General features: G+C 38.4%; 1 protein-coding gene across 1 annotated transcript in view; it reads left to right on the forward strand.

Moving 5' to 3' along the window:
* Window positions 1–16650, forward strand: part of LOC104512191 (protein FAM135A-like) — a gene marked incomplete at both ends in the record, with an annotated part of 27127 nt that extends 10477 nt beyond the window's left edge. The window contains 7 exons of the mRNA XM_010155074.1: window positions 6154–6293; window positions 6411–6481; window positions 6807–6980; window positions 9313–9439; window positions 9806–9959; window positions 14763–14812; window positions 16495–16650. Coding sequence (XP_010153376.1) covers window positions 6154–6293; window positions 6411–6481; window positions 6807–6980; window positions 9313–9439; window positions 9806–9959; window positions 14763–14812; window positions 16495–16650 — 872 coding nt within the window. The remainder of the gene's footprint in view (window positions 1–6153; window positions 6294–6410; window positions 6482–6806; window positions 6981–9312; window positions 9440–9805; window positions 9960–14762; window positions 14813–16494) is intronic.
* Between the last annotated feature and the right edge of the window lie 546 nt (window positions 16651–17196).

Consider the following 17196-nt stretch of genomic DNA (forward strand, 5'->3'; position numbering starts at 1 on the left):
TTGCTTTCTTTGAGGCCCAGATTGTAAACAGTCACTTAATAGCATCTTCAGGGCAAATGAGTCTTATTGCATTAAGTAATAGGAATATCACATTGCACCTATTTTCGGTTCAGTGCTCGGTTTTTATTTTGCCTTTGCCTTTCATTTTACCTTGTTATAGTCCTAATTCATGCATCTATCCACATTTTGTAATGTTGTTAAGCCTTAGTTAAATTTGTGCTCTGTAGAGCTCTCGTGGTTCTAAACATGAACTGAGAATGATGCAGATTTTGGACATTTTAAATTCTAAAAAAGGGACCCAGTTATGCAGAAGGTTAGGGCGAGATGTAGTAAAATGTCTGGCACGTCTCTGAAAGTACTGAGACATAATATTTAATATAGACCATACCAACGATTTTGCATTCTTAATACCTGAAGTAACAAGCAGTATGCCATCACAGGCTAGTAATTTGGATCATGGGAAGAGGGAGCTTGTAGTGGTAGGCTGCCAGGCTCTTGGTAAGTGTTTACTGTGGATCCATAACATGGCAGTGTGAAACTGGGGCTGGTGGAAAGGTATCTCCTTGATGAGACTACATTGTACATACATTATAATACATCATATATATACATCATACATTATAATGTGGTGTGTGTCCTCAGTATAGATGAAACGAGGAACTGATTGAATGATGGAATTGACATCTGACCCAGAGGGAAGGATGTATCAGTGTCCTGGATTGCATCCTCCTGGATTAATGTTGAGAGGTCTCTCTTAATCTCCTCTATTCCTTACACTCCTGGAGAAGATGACAGTGAAAGCTTAATGTTACATTAATTTTGTTTTCGTGGGTTTTTTTTTTTTTTAAATCCAATACAAAATAAATTCATTTACTGTTTATGAATGAATTAAGAAGTGTATATGGAGTCATGTGTGAACTTAGGTTTCTAAAACAAAATACATAAATACTAGTTTGCAATAGGTTTAAGTTTTATTCCATTTTTAAAAGGCAGGAATCGTTTCGCTGGTATCTCTTGCCTCTAGCAGTATCACTTGTTCATTAAGTATCTTCTGTGACAAAGCACTGATGTAGAGTTCTGACCAGACTAAAGTTGACTTTTTCATTTTGTGGAGGGCTTAAATTTATGAATTTTTTTTTACTAGTTGATTGTTAGGCTAGTGCACAGTTGTGTTAGTTACTGGCAAAGTCCTGGATGGTCAGCTTTGGTTGAAGTGTTAGAAGCCAGAGTCAGAACAACACAATAGGTTCAAGTAGTTTGGATTTGGACTGGGAGCGGTGATGAGAATGAGCCGTAAGTCTGTGACTGGGTATACGCCGTGGGTGGAATGCAAAGGGTAAATTGCATACTCATAAGGGCAATTATGACCTTGCTCTCCCTAAAAATGTGGTTTTGTCTTCCTACTCTACCTGTGAAGGTTCTTGCTCCCTCCCTTTCGTTGGCAGTAGTGTTTGTGGGGCTGCGTGGTGGGTCACATCAGCTCACTGAGGAGCTGAAGCTAACCCCTTCGGACAAAAATAAATTATCTGAAATGGGGGGAGATGGAGAGAACGTGTCATCTAAGTGTATTTATGGGTGCTCGTGTCATGTAAAGACTTCCATAAAATCAGTTTGGCTGAGAATTAGGGATTTAATAGGGGAAAATCAAAGTTGGAAACAGTTTGGAGCTGAACAGGATTAAAAACTATTTGAAGATGAGGGTAGGGATCCAGAAAACAAAGATTTTTATGCTAGGTTTTTTGAATTTATTTATCTTAGGCTTTAAGCCTGCAGTTTCTGCCTTTGACAGCATAAAGGCAACAGTGCTGTGTCTTCAGACAGCAAGTACTGTCCTGCTTTGCATAGTGTGACCCTTTATTTGCACTTTTTATTACTTGGTGGCCACAAGCAGCGTAGAGAGTGTCTGGTAAGTGGTGTGATGTCTGGGGGTCCCGGGGTGGGGGGCGTGTTGCAGTTTCACAAACACCTCCTCGGTGGCAGTACTGTCTGTAGCAGTCCTGCAGATGTGCCACACGGTAAATCCTCCTGAGGAGGCTGTAGTCTAGCTGACAATCCTGATTTTTCATGCGTATCAGTTCTCTAGCGTAGTTTACCATGTATCTCCATAAATATTTGCCCCAGCGCTGTGGGGCATGGAAAAACTAGCTGTGTGTTGAGGCTTCCTTCTTTCATTCCTGTTTGACTGCTGCTCTGGTTAGTGATTAAGAAACAAACCCAAGTGGATGTGGAGTCAGACTAAGACATTTTTAAGCTTCGTAGGCTTCCTTGCCCTGTTCCTCCTTCCCACTTTCCATTCCTGCCTCAGTCATTGTATCTGTATATGGTGAATGAGATGGGCTGTACCACGTGTGTTGCAAATCACTGTCTTCTGCTTCAGCTTTTACCAGATCCGTGCATCTATGAAAATTCCTCCAAGAATTCCACACAAATTAGAAGCTAGCTTGTTACATGCAACTGGTAAGTACAAAAACTTTTGGTAAATGAGGTCATTTTCTTGCCTTGGTAATTAAGGGAGCAAGATTTTTGTCTTACATTGTTATAACTAATATAAAAGTGTTATTAATTTTGCAACTAACACAATAAAAATGTAAGTTTTTTCATGAGGCCCTGCTGAAAAACTAGCTTGTTCTTAGCAATGAGACTTAAAAGAGTGATTGATTACAGAATTTAGGTTACTATTTTTCCTCTGTTAATTTCCTTTGTCAGTAGCAAAACACGATGATTCCTTTATATTGGCTTTTTTCCACTGTTCTAATCAGTCTTCCCCATGTTTCAGACTAAGATGACCAAGGGCAAGTCTCGTTGGAGCAGATCCTCGTAGTAGTAGTAAACTGTAGATACAGACCCTTAACACAGATTGCTAAACCTATTTTTTTCCAAAAAGAAGGACCCTCAAAGGATCAAGTCTTGCAGTTTTTTCAGACTTCCTCTCTGGTGGCAAAGTTGAAAATTGATGTAACCTCCTGAACAGAAATACCCATTCCCTCATCATCTTTTCTTTTTTTTTTTTTAAACCTGACACTTACTTCTGGGGTTTTTGTCCAAGCAAACTGAACACGGAGAAACCTGTTAGTGCTCTCCTAATTCTGTGAAGCCCACACTTCAGCATGCTGTGAAAATGTGAAGAGCAAAGAATTAATTAAGTTTTCAAGTATCAGGTGGAATTCTTGGAATTGCAAGGAAAAAACCCAAACGACTACAGTCCAAGAAAATGTGATGTGAGATTATCAAAACCTGAATTTTTGAGGTTATTTTCGAAGTAACTCTGAGTAGAGCAACAGTGTAGATACTGAATTTTAGTCATGCTTCCTGAATATTTCTTGGATTTGTGTGAAATAAGTAATGCTTTTGGACCAAGATTACTCCACTTCAAAGGCAAAGTTTAATGCATTTAGGGCATTTAGCTCAGCTAAACTGATCCTTTAGGAAACAGCACTTCTTCAATAGTGTCATAGAATCATAGAACGGTTTGGGCTGGAAGGGACCTTAAAGACCATCTAGTTCCAACCCCCCTGCCATGGGCAGGGACACCTTCCACTAGACCAGGTTGCTCAAAGCCTCATCCAGCCTGGCCTTGAACACTTCCAGGGATGGGGCATCCACAGCTTCTCTGGGCAACCTGTTCCAGTGCCTCAGCACCCTCTCCGTGAAGAACTTCTTCCTGATATCCAATCTAAACCTCCCCACTTTCAACTTAAACCTGTGTCACTTAATGATATGTTTAATATCACTGAAAAAAGAAAGTTTTTACATTTCTTGGTACATTTTAGAGTGATCCTCAGGTTTTTTTCCAGAAAGCTGCGATCTTGTTAGCAAATTGTGACATACGTGTTAGCTCCTTCATCTCTTATTGCTAGGTGTAAAGGATGCAGACATTCAGACTGCAGTTTGATGTGAGTTTAGATCAGCAGCACTGTCAAAAGAAAAAAATCACCCCATGATTCCCCTGGGAATGGCCACTCCTCCTGACCTTCATGTTGCTGTGTGCTCTCGTCACACAGGTGTGTCACTTGGCCCAGGGGCTCAGCTGGGGAACTCAGCCAGCTGGCAAGCAGCCTTTTTGTGAAAATACAAACTCCTTAAAACCCAAAACCTGGGGTCCTTTCCAGGTGTCTCAGCCTTTCCCAGCTCTTCGTGAGGTCCTGTGATTGTTTAAATCCGATTTTCTTCCATTCCTATTTCCCCCATCCTTCAGTAGGTCACTAGAATTGCTTGGGACCCAGGACGAGCGTCATCACAGCCGTGATATGGCAAGCCACTTGCTTTAGCTCCAGCCCTGTGAAGGTCTCCTGGCGTTCTTGTAATTTGAAGGGAGATGTAGTCATGCTCCAGGAAGTTAAAAGAAAAATCTAAGTCTGGCCTATATAGGGTTGTTTCAGATTTGAGGCTGTTCTGAATTCCTTCTTCTATCAGAAACTCATGGCTGGTTTTCAGGCAAAGAAAAGGAAGGAAGAAAAAAAAGGCACGTTAGGAATGAGATGTCCATTTTTACGATGCAAGAATAAATTAATTCACCGCTATTTTTCCCCCCTTCATTGCTGGGATGGCTTTTTGTGTGGCTGGAAGCCTAGAAATAGTTTTGGCCACTCAGTGCATGGTTGACTTGAAGAAATGGTACTTCTGCCTTGTTGAGTGCCCGTTTGTGAGATCTGGCATCCCACGTAGACGTGGCTCGGCCTGTTCCTGGTGTCCACTTTTCCTCTTCAGCTCCTCTTTCTCAGTTCCGAGGGTGCTGTTTCACGTTAGGCTGAAGTCAGCGGCACTGAGCCCTGCAACTGGCAGCTGTGTAGGAAGTGGGACCTTGGCCACGTGTCTCCTTTACTTCTTCTGTATCAGAGTGGGGTGGGAGACCCCTTGTGCTGATGCTGACAGCAGATTGCGTGTCAGTGTGAAACCATGACCCGCTGAACCCTTCACCTCTAACAGACGTGGATGGGTGTAGGCTGAGCGTGGTATTATATGTAGGGGAATTACCCTTCAACGATTCAGCCTTTGTGAGCATTTTGTCCAGGACACCTAAAGTGATGGTCTGTGTGACACCCCCAGTATTTTTACGTGTTCCTGGTTTCTGAAGGGAAGTTGGACTAAGAAGTTAGGAAGTTGCAGAATGGGATTATTTGTTAGGTGCAGTGATTTTCTGTCAGGGGCCTGTAGACCCCCAAATCTGTAAAGCACAAACTTTGCAGATATTTTTCTTTTGTGGATTCCTTTGAAGTAATTTTTTAAGGAGAATCAAAATAATTTAAAAAAAAAATATTTTGTTCTCTCATTTAGACAATTTTTAGGACTTTCTGTTCTGGAAGGAGTTAATGTTACTGAGCTTGCTTGTAGAGGAGTGATAACAAAGTGCTGATATTTCTGTTACTTTTGTATCTTCCAAGTTCCATTTTCTTTTATGTGTTGTTTCACATGATAGTGCCCGTCATGATATTTCCTCTGTGTTAACCCCTTGCTATTTTCTAAATACTTCCTCAGTAACTGATTTAAACCATTCCCTTTCTCATCTCTGCTACAAGTCTTTTCGCCTTTTTTTTTTCCTGACAAAGGATTCCACAACCATTTATCACACTTTTCAGAACTCTTTTTGATGAGCAGTCTCTGGACTGAAAGCAGAAGTGTCATACGGAATGAGAAATGTAAGGTTTAGGTGATATGTTTGGAACTGGTCTGGCGAGAGTAGTGTGGAAAGATCTGGAAGGAAAGAATGAACCACCTCTGTTCTTGATAAATTCCTGGAGTGTATGTGTCATTTAACTGCTTGCCTCACCTGTAGGTAATTAAGAGTTCTCAGTGTAGTTAAGCCTTGCAAATCAACATGAAAGCTGGATGAAACAAGACAGATTTTTCAGGATTTTTATTAGATTTTTTGATGCCTAAAATACTTTACTCCAACTTGGAACAAAGCCAAAATTTTCAGTCTAGAACTTATATTAAAAGCAAATTATATTAAAAATATTGATACAGTATTTCTCTGAAACAAAACAGTTCTTCAGACTTCTGCAGTTGCTGACTGAGATGGAAACTGCTAATATTGTTGGTGTTACAGGCTTAATGGTGCTCATGAAACTGATAGGATTGATGGTTCCACTTACTAGCTGCTCTGGGGTTTCCAGATTCTAGGCCAATTGCATTAATACTTCTTTCTCTTTGCAGGTGCAGATCTTGCCTTCCCTGCTTCAGTCCATGACAATATAGTTTGCAGTAAAACATTTCAGATTCTTTACAAAAATGAGGAAGTTTCTGTGAACGATGTGATGATTTTCAAAATAAAAATGCTGTTAGATGAGAGGAAGGTAATCTGCCACTCAGCCTTACTGTGTTCAGATAATTAAGGCTTTGTTATGTACAATTTGGATTAGTATAAATAAGACACCTGAGAAGATCTCATGAGTCTACAATTTCTTTTTTAGATTGAGGAGTCTCTTAATGAAATGAATTTTCTGCTAACATTAGATCTACACTTCACGGATACAGACTACTCGTAAGTGCAAATACAGAAGAATTTATTAAAGCAACAATATGTGTTAACTTTTTAAACTGGTTAAATCTGTATTATATACAGATGTAGTGTGTTCATATGAGACATACATGAGGGTAAAAAATAAATTCGATACTGAAGTCTGTTAAGATTTCATACCTGTTTTGTCTTACTCTGATCTTTTTTTTCAGATTTTTTTTTCCTGCAGGGGAAATCTATTGCATTTCAAGTTACAGACCTATGCTAAATTGCTATCTGCATCAGTTATTAATAACTTGCGCTGTAAATGTGATCATTCTGATTGTGTGTTGTTTTAATTTCTTCTTAGACCAGATGACCTGAGCACACTACAGCCGATTAGTAGCCGAACTTTAAAGTTGCACTTTAGCTTACACCGGGGCCTTCATCATTACGTCAATGTTATGTTTGATTATTTCCACCTTTCTGTCATATCGGTTGTAGTCCATGCTTCTTTGGTGGCTCTGCATCAGCCATTGATAAGGTAATATCTTGTTAATAAAATGCAAATAAATTATTATTGAGTGTCCAAATGGAAATATTGTAGAAACAGAATACGTTGGATGGAGCTAAATGTATGGCCAATGTAGTTTTATTTATGATGATTTTGGAATTCAGGGCCCAGGGGGATGCGAAACTTTTTGTTTTCAAAGTTACCTGGAAAAAATTTTGAGCTTGTCTTTATTAGAAATAACAGTATGTAGTGTAGAAGAGACAGAATACCCAAGACCAGAGAAGAGGACACATGTAAATATCTGTATTTATAATAGCATGATTACATGTTAATATTCATGTGTTCTTAGTTGGGAAGATCTGCCACACTCTCTAGCAACTGAAATAGGTGGCATTAATCTAAATAGGGCATCTTCTGTTAGCTGTCCACAGTTTTCAGTTACTGCTGTAATGGAAGTGATGTCTGCAAACGATACTTTTACCATTTTCTAAAGTAAATGGAACTGGAGAATTTAGTTTTCCATTTTAAAAAGCTTTTGGCTAGTTCTTACTGAAGCCTTTTTATTTCATTGACTTGTGTCACCCTTTGCAAGCTCCATTTACCTGGCTTCTCTGTCTCAAAAGTAGGTGTGAAAAAGTGCCATACAGTCAGGCACACATACACAGTGTTCTTGGCACAGTTTTTTCTTCAGCACGACTCTCTTTGCCTTCTTTCATAGTCTTCAACTACTCCACACTACTTCCCCCAAGTTTTTTCATACTCCCATTCAGGCTGTGCCGTAAATGTCCAAGAGGAACAAATAGTGAGGAGGTGGGAGTTGCCTTAAGCTAGTATTGTTGTTGAAGACTTCATTTAAAGTAGCAGCACGTACATAACATTTAAGTTGTTGCGCTGTACCACAAGTGAAATTCAAGTGTTTCACCTGTATTCATCCTGTAGCTGTAGGGTCAGACGTCACTTCATTATGAGAAAATGAAAATGAAAAACAGGGTTTGTTACTAATTTTCAGTCAGAAATGTATTTGTCCCTGCTGACTTTTGAAAAGGTTGTAGGAAATGCAACATTTTTAATACACTTTTTCCTCTGTTTCTGGCTTTTCGAGTGGTGATAATGCTATTTAATTTTAAACCTTGACTTGCGTAAGGAGAGTTTGAAAGGAAACAGCAACTTCCATGCTGCTTTGGTTATCTTTACAGCAGAATGTGACTGGTGTCTACAGAATTATTTTAAGGAGCCAAGTTGACCTTTAAATCAGTTTGGGGTGAGGAGAGGAAGAAACCTTCAGATGTACAGTGTTTTATTTCAACTGGGCTATCCCACATCATAATACTTCGCAAATACTTCATAGTTGGGGTATCCATATCACGCTTGCTTTTCTGGAGCACCTCTTCCTGAAAAACGTGAAGATTGCAGACTTCACTCCCCTTCACCCTTTGGGCTTTCCTCGGTGGCAGTTGGCTGCTCTGTTTGGGCCACGTTCCCATTATTGGCACCCCTTCCTTTCCTAGGGGTCACTTTCTGAGTGGTTTCCTTTTCAGAGTAGCTTCCACGTTCTCCTGTGGGGAACAACCAGGATTAAGACTTTCCTTGAAAGAGAGGAGATAATCCCACATGTTTACAGACCTGAGATCCTGTACGATCTACTCTTTATATTAACCTGTCATTGCTCATTTCTGCCCATTAGCTGAAAGTCCCCGCTCTCTGTGTTCAGTCACCTTTCATTTTTCCTAGTCCTTTGTTCACATAAGGTTCTCCCAGGGGGCTCAGGATGGGCTCTCCTCTGCAGTGGGCAGAGCTCAGGCATCCCATAGGAAAAGCAAGCGCGGTTTATGTGACAACTTTCCAATTGCTTGCTACTGCTTTACTTGTAGGAGGTAAAGTCCCCACAATAAAGGTGGCAGAAAATGAATGCTTCTTACCTGTTACGGTTTAAAATTTATCTGTATGGCTTAAACTTTTGGGAATAATGTTTAAATTAGTTGAGATTTGCAATGGAAATCATGAGGAAGAGCTTGCCCAAGTCTCCTGGCACAGAGTCTGCTGACCTTCATGGTGAGAGATGGCAACGGAACAGTGGAGGGTGTTAATTCCTTACATTTCTCCCAGCAGCTGGAGTCATGCTTTGAAGAGAACTGCTGGAGGAGCGCTGCTCCCTTAGCACAGCACCCAAGAGTTAACTGAGGTAGCCGGGCCTTCCTGAGGGGTTTTAAAAGGTCAGCCTGCCGTGCTACGAACTTCCAGGATCCTACTGAGAGTCTGTGTTTCTGCTTCTTCTCCAGAAAGATCAAGATTTTGTTTGAACTGTGATGGGTCTGTGACACAGAGCATGTTGATATTGTCCGTTCGTTTGTGCTTTTTGCAGTTTTCCTCGCCCAGTGAAGAATACGTGGTTGAACAGGAACGCACCAGCACAAAACAGGGACTCTGTGATTCCTTCTCTTGAAAGCGTGGTCTTTGGCAATAACTACACAAAACAGTTATCGGCGGATGTAAGAATATATCAGTGTAACATTTTGGTTGTATTTTGTTGGGTGGTTTGAATTTTATCTTTTCTGCAGCAGTGTTATTTGATAAAGAGTGAACTTTGTTAGACGTACTGTGGTGTGCCACGTGATATGGGAAATGAGAAAAATGGTTCCAAAAGGTTATTTTACATGCTTCAGGAACACGCAGATGGAAAGCTTACAGTAGATAGAGTTTAACCTTGGTTTTAAGGCATTGCAGTCCATTGAAAATCACAGAAGTGTCAGTGAAAAAGGCAGTTTGTTTTTCTGTCTTTTTAGTTGCTCTGTTACCACTTCATTTACTGTACGAAATTAATATGTTCCTCGTCTTTTTTTCCTTTTCGTTTTCAGGGATGCAGTTTTGTTGTTTCAGAGTCTTTCCTCAGCCATGCCTATAATTTCCACTATACGCTTTGTGCCAGTTTGCTGCTTGCTTTCAAAGGGTTACATAGCTATTTCATGATGATAACAAAGGAGCTTCCCACTTCTCACCGAATTGAGCTGGGTATGTTGAATGTCATAGAACGCATCACTGTCCTGGTGAGGTTTATTAAAAATACCCCTCTTCTAGGCTGAACTGACACAGATTTTGTACATCTTGTGTATCTAAAATCTTTTTGCTCAAACTGAGCTGGAATTTAATAACTCAAATATGTATTAAAAAAAAAAAGAAACCAAATGCTGTCACATTACCAATGAAATGAGGGAATAACAGCCTCAATTTAAGCAAATATATTTTTTCTTGTTGGTCTTGATTTGCCCTGTTGCTTCACAGCGCTGGGTTTAGTGGTGAGAAAGTTAGAGAAACTTGATCAAAGTAGCATGCTGCACTCGGCTGTTTGTTATCAGGAAACATTGTACATTCATATAGAAATTGGAACTCCGTAAGCTTTGCTTTGAGAAGAATAGTACAATGGAAACCTGTCTGGAAAAAAGACCTACAAGAAGAAACTGCTGCTGACTCGGTTTGTAGTGTAACTTTTTAAACAGAGTTACCTAAGGATTAGGAAAAAATCTGGATAGGCAAGAACTGTTTCTGTAAAGCTGAGTAGTTAAAATGTGCTTTCAGAGAAGCTATTTCTTTACAGGACAGTATGATAGAAAGAAATTTAAGTTCTGAGGCGATGGAGGCTTTAGTAACTACATTTGATAAAACGAACTGTGAAAATATTACATTAAATGTAACGTAGAATCACAAAGTGGTTTGGGTTGGAAGTGACCTTAAAGACCATCTAGTTCCAACCCTCCTGCCATGGGCAGGGACACCTTCCACCAGAGCAGGTTGCTCAAAGCCTCAAAGCCATTTCTGTGGCATACAGTTGTACTGGGGAGCCTAGCCCCGTATTGTGAACTAGGAGAGTGGCAAAAGTGAAAAAAGGAAAATACACTGGCATTGCAAAGGATTATTTAGACTTTTTTCGCATCAAGCACATACATTTTTAGTCATGTAAATGTCCATTTAAATTTAAAAAAATTGTACTTTTTTGAATTTACATTCGTTGTAGACGGCATTTATTGATTTCGTATTGCTTAATTTTTACCAGTGTCAACAGCTAAGCATTATGAAACAATAAGGTTGAAAGTTGAGATATGAAAACTACTTCTAAAATGTGATGTGGTCAGTTAGGGATTCAAACAAAGAATGTTTCGCTTGGATATTACAAAATACAAAGCTGTTTTTTGAATTTTTGGTTTGGTTTTTTTTTTTTGTGAGGAGTGCATTATAAATCTGTGCGCAGGAAATTAGCAAAAACAGAGAGATTTTCTGTATAGAAGCAAAACCAGTGCTACAGTTACAGTGCTAAGAATGTTTCTGTGTCAGTTATCTTCATCTTGATGTGGAGGGGAACACCCTATTAAAGGAATGACTCAGCTCTTAGTCTTCCTGTTGAGGACAAAATAGGCTTTTTCTCAAATAGAATCTGTTGGCATTATTGTTGTAAGGATAGGCTTAGATTAAATCTTGATGCTTAAATGTTTCAGATAGGAACTTCAGTTCTCCTAAAATGTTCCTACAAATATATGGGTAATAGAAAAAAGCCAACTGTTATGTTCCGTAGTCGAGTTGTGTCTTTCAAGCCACACTGAAGTCACCAAAAACATGTTCATAAGCTTCAGTGGAACTTGAGTCAGACCTTCTGTCGTTTCTGTGGGTAATTTAGCTTACCTTCAGGAATGCAAGCTTGAACAGAAACGCTCAAAATGCATGTAAATAGTAATTTTCACTCAGTATATTTAACATTCATTGGGCATATCCTGCTATCAGTTTGTTTCCTGTGGTGGTTTTTTTGGTTTCGTTATTTCTTAAGTTAGAATTACTTTGCTTTCTTATTTGTAAATATTGTTTTCATTTATTTCAGTTGTTTTATATATAGATTGATTGGGACAATTGACATAACAATAAGGACTACTAATGCAAATATTAATTACGCTACTGTTACTCACCTTTTGCTCACGAAAGATAACTAATGACTACCATTAATGCTACTTTTTCTAAAATCTGTCAACAGTTAAAAAAATTAAGAGCTGTGTTTCTGTCCTGTCTAAATGAAGCTTTATAGACTCCACAAAATGCACAGTTGTCATTTTAATTTATTTTTCATTTTTAAAATAAATGAACTGCTTTACAGTGGAGATTTGATGTGTGAAGATTAAATGAGCATTGCGGAAGAGACGCTCAAGTCCTTTTTAATCTCAGAATCGCACTTTGGTTTAAATTACATCATAATTTTGTTTTCTTGTTTGCTTCGCTATTGCTCTGTCATATAATTTTTAACATGACAGTGATTGTGCAGAAGCATGTGCAGACAACTGTTGGACTCAATAACTGTAACTGAGCGTTGAATTATTGCTGGTTTCAGGAAATAAAAAATGCTAGCATAATGTATATCACAAGTGATCTAATCTGGAAACGACACTAAAATTATATGCTTTTGCGTACTGATCTAACTGCACTAATTGCTAGGCTAGCAATAAGCTTTTTTACTAACTTTAAGGCAAATAATAAATCACAGATGAAAAAAAGGAGTGTAGTAACTAGTCATGTGTGTGCAATCCCTATAACTAGCCAAGGCCAGCATGCAGGTCCTTTATGAACGCCTTCTCAGAAGAAAATATCCACGAACCCAGAGAGACGCCTACCTAGGTATGTTTTCAAAGCAGGTGATATAACCCCTCAGATTTTTATTAATAATACAAATGAATATATTCTTATTAATAAAGCAAAATATATAAATATTATATTCTTCTGTAAACAGGAACACTATTTCACCATTCAGCCATAGTGAACATGCGTTGAACTCTGAAGTCTGCAGAACTGAACTCCTTATTTCTAGGCTGAATATAGATAATAAACCAAGAGATTACTACTGGGTTTTGATTTAGTGTTGTTCTGTTTTACTGACCAAAACTTACTGAAGAGTTCACTCAATTGTAAAATACCTAAAAATTATACTTCCTTTTTAACTCCTCACAGACTTAATTTTTTAGACAATTAAAGACCATTATCTTTTCTTCCTGAGAAATCTTTCACGTTGCTTGTGGTATCTCAAGGCTTGATTCTTCCAAACACTACACAGGACAACATTCTCAAAGCTTAAGGGGCATTTGTCCACATCTAAATTGCCAACTCTCCCTCTGGAGAGTGTCGGTGTGGGCCAGATGCTGGACAAAACCCAGCAGTTTTGTTTAAGCAGAGGGAGGTTTGTGACGGGAAAAGATTAAAATGGCAGTTCAGTCTCGTAGCAGGTCACCAGCTTAATCACCTGTAGCTGCATTTTGGTTTTGTTTTAAAGGGAAAACAAAACGGGGTTTTAGCAGGGCCAGCCAAATTCGGTCAGATGTTTGCTGGGGGAACATGACTGCTGTAGAATGTTAGCATTTCATTTTCTTTCGTCTTGGGTCTGCTCTGGTTTTGGTTGTGGTTTTTCATTTATAACATTGCAGTTTGAGATTTTCCATAGTGACTTTAGACTTCAGAGTTTCAGATGTTGTTCAAAGCCTGTTCTCGATTGCAGTGTGACAGACCAGACAGTCGGCATTGCGTCCGGAATCTTAAACCGTTTTCACATATCTTCAGAATAATTGCCAAGTACTGTGTAGCTAACCTGGGTGCCTGTAGTTTCTTTCAGAAACATTTTCTAAGCTTGTTTCTGAGAATTTTGTGCATTTCTTCAGTTTGCATATTTTCTCAGAACTATGTGGAGTTAATTTGTTTGGCATTAGGTTTAAACCTAAGTGTAGCAGATGCAGTTAGCTGAAGATCAATATATACTTACCAAATCCAAATGGTATCGTTCGAAGACAGGTTGAGTAAACACACTGTTGCCATTCTATATGTTAATTGTCCATATCCTAAATTTGTTATTGTGGGTTACAAGGCATATTTTATCAGTGTACATATTAGGAAACATTGTGGGAGTTTTCCTTAATACTGTGTTTCAAAAATGAATTTAAATATAAATCCTTGTTACAGTCAATTTTGTGATTTATAAATTGTTCCGTTATTCCTGGTACCTCAGATGTAGAAGGAAATCAAAGCATAGTACCAAATTATTATTTAAATGATCAAATTTCCTTGAGTATATTAGGAATGATTAACAGGAGAATCATCTCACATGAAGGAGTAAATCAGTTTTCTTTATAAATAAGCGATTCAAGGTTCAGATCCAGTTTACGCTGCCATACCATGGAAGACTGATTTGCTCTTAACATGGAGCTATAGAGAGAAAGATCAAATAAAGAGCAATTTTATTTGACTAAAATATAATTCCTCATACCATTAAAATTGTATTTATATTCATTTAGATTGCAAATCAGGTAAATAATATACCTGTAGAAAAATGGTATTGAAATAAGGTGTCTCTGGGAAGTCTGAGGTAGGGGAGGACTTGTGTTACTTGGTTGTGAACGACGACATTGCTCTGCTGAATAGCTGGGCAGCTGTCTATGGATGATCTGCAGACTGTATCATCTCAATTACAGTAGTGTCCGGTATAATTCTGAATGGAAAATTGGTGTCCTTGGCAAGGTACCATGATAAGTGATCACGATACTCAATTGCGAGCCTTTTTTTTTTTTTTTTAATTAATCATGTTCTGTCCTCAAGCTCAGAAATTACTAAGAAATTATTTTAATGGGAGTTTATAATTTACTTGATTTAAAGTTGATGGTGACACTTAATACGGCTTCAAGTTTTCTTTGATGGGTTCTTTCCATTTAATGTTTTAAAATTGTTTGTGATATAATTGTTTTCACTGTGCAACTTGGAAAGTACGTTTTTCATGGATACGTCCTCTCATCTTTCCAGAAAACATAGATGCAGAAGTTCGTCTTACAGAATTGTGTGAAGAAGTAAAGGTACGATTGTTTTTCATATATTAAATAAGGGAAATAACCATAAAAGCAGAGTATACTGATTTCATGTGCTGTTTGGGAATAAAATGTTTGTTTCAGTGATAACATCCTGTATGTATTTTGCCAACACTTATTTCACTTCTTCCTCATTCAAAGAGAAATTGCTCAACTGACTCCAAAACTCACTGTATCCAAAACTATTAATCTGGTGGCTTAGCATGTCAGTAGTAGCCATGTTAACTTTTGTGTATCATGAAACTGAAGATTATGGAAAGGTGGATTTCTTGTATTACAATCACATTTTGAACTTTCTGCATTTATAATTCTTTGGTTTTGATGGTCCAGACATTAGAAGATCAAGCAGAAGTACTAAGCTGTACAGAAGCAGATTCTCCAAGTCATCCCTTCATCTGGAAGGACTGATGGATGCTCTCTCCTTCTGGGTTTTGTGCATTCTCAAGGAAATACTGGCTACTTCAGATTACTTAGATTCGTCTCCCCAACTCTCTCCTTAGAAGTAGCCCCATTGGAATAGCCAGTTTCATTGTCACAGCAAAGTTTAAAACAGAGGTTTTAAAACTTCTGGAAGATTGTCAGTGCCTTGCTGCTGAGGAGACCATCTGCCCAGCTGTTGCAGAAGAGCAGGCGTACCTTTCATCACTGAAAGTAGTAGTAGAATTGCAAGGAAGTATAATACTGGCTTTCCGTATAACTGGAGACAGAGCCAGTGAAATTAGCTCTCTATGGGCAGCTAATAGTATATAAATTAAAAGTTTTTCTAGTATTTACATAGCTTTTGTGAATTTTTTAGCTTCCCCCTTAGCTTGCTAATGTATGTTTATATTTTTTCCTTTTTCTCCTTTCTCTTCTTTCATGCAGTTCTCATCAAAAGTTTCTCCTCTTATTTCCACTCTCTCCTGCTAAGTTGACGTTTCAGTGTTTTCAGTCCTTTTTTTCTCTTTAATATTGCTGGAGTTGGGTCTTTACTGTCTTTGCTTCCTAACTCCTTTGCCTCAGAACCTCATGGGCCTGCAGGTAGTTTCTGAAATAAAAATAGAGTTTTGTAAACTGGCAGGGAACATAAACGTGGCGGCCTACAGCCGACTTGCGGGGATCTGTGTCACAGGAATATAGTACCTCGTGAAGAAGGAAAAACTGGTGTTGCGGTAGATTTGTCTTTGTGCGATCTGGTTCTGGGAAGCGTACACCGTAACACTGCTTCCCAATTAAAGTGTGTGTATAGTGTTGTGTAGGTGTCATCCTGCGTTGTGACTGTTCTGAAATGGAGATGCCTTTATTAAATTTCTACAGTTGTATCAAATTTGGACTAACATAGGGCTGATCAATTTTCTGTTTTCTAATTCCCAATTCCTAGATTTTTGCATGTTAGAAAATACAACTGTTGCAACTCAGTTATAGTTGCTATAAATTGAATTGTTGCTTTAATTAAAGGTCCGGAGTCCTAATTCTAAAAAACAACTGGCTAATATTTAAAGCACTGTAAAATAATCTGATAGTGTTGTAACATAGTTTATTTCGATTCTGATTGTTAGACAACACAGTTCTCATTTGGAAATTACTTTTTAAATTAAAATTCTCACTGAATTAAAGTACACTTTTTTGATTGTTGTCTGTACGTTATGGTCTCATCTGTTAATCATGTAATTATGTTTTCCTAACTTCAGAAAATGGAAAATCCTGATGAACTGGCAGAACTTATAAATATGAATCTTGCTCAGCTTTGCTCACTTCTGATGGCTCTCTGGGGGCAGTTTCTGGAGGTCATTACCTTACAAGAGGAGGTCACAGCACTGCTAGCACAAGAGCATCACACGTTAAGAGTAAGTATTCACTCTGGCACATTCGTACTCTTGTTGGGACACATTACTATGGAAATGTGTATCAAAATGAAACTCCAGATTCTAGTTTTTCTGGTTTTATATGGGAAGGTTGGTTGGAATTGTAAGGGGAGCTGTTGTATTGCATTTGTTAGCTTGTGTATCATGTTATTAGAGTTTATTCTTGGAATGTAATACATAAAATACATTATTTATGTTTATGAACCAACTAATTCATTGATCTTTTGCAAAAGGAATGTGGCTCAGAAGACAAATTGCAGTCTGTGGAATAAGATGTATTTGTGCAAAATGATGTATTTTTCTGCGGGGGCCATGCCTAGTGCCCAACCTGCATTTTACCTCCCTACTGCATTTAGGCTGCCTGCTTGCATCGTAAAACAAAGTGTACTTGCCTTCCTATAACATTCATAAGGTTTGAAAAGTCTCTTAAGTGAGATTTTAAAAAAGAAATGTCCTGGAGATGATCTGGTCTGTGAGTATGTGTGTATATGTGTAAAAATATATATAATCATAGGATCATAGAATGGT

This window comes from Eurypyga helias, unplaced genomic scaffold (assembly GCF_000690775.1).
Source record: "Eurypyga helias isolate BGI_N326 unplaced genomic scaffold, ASM69077v1 scaffold39947, whole genome shotgun sequence".
Taxonomy (NCBI): Eukaryota; Metazoa; Chordata; class Aves; order Eurypygiformes; family Eurypygidae; genus Eurypyga; species Eurypyga helias.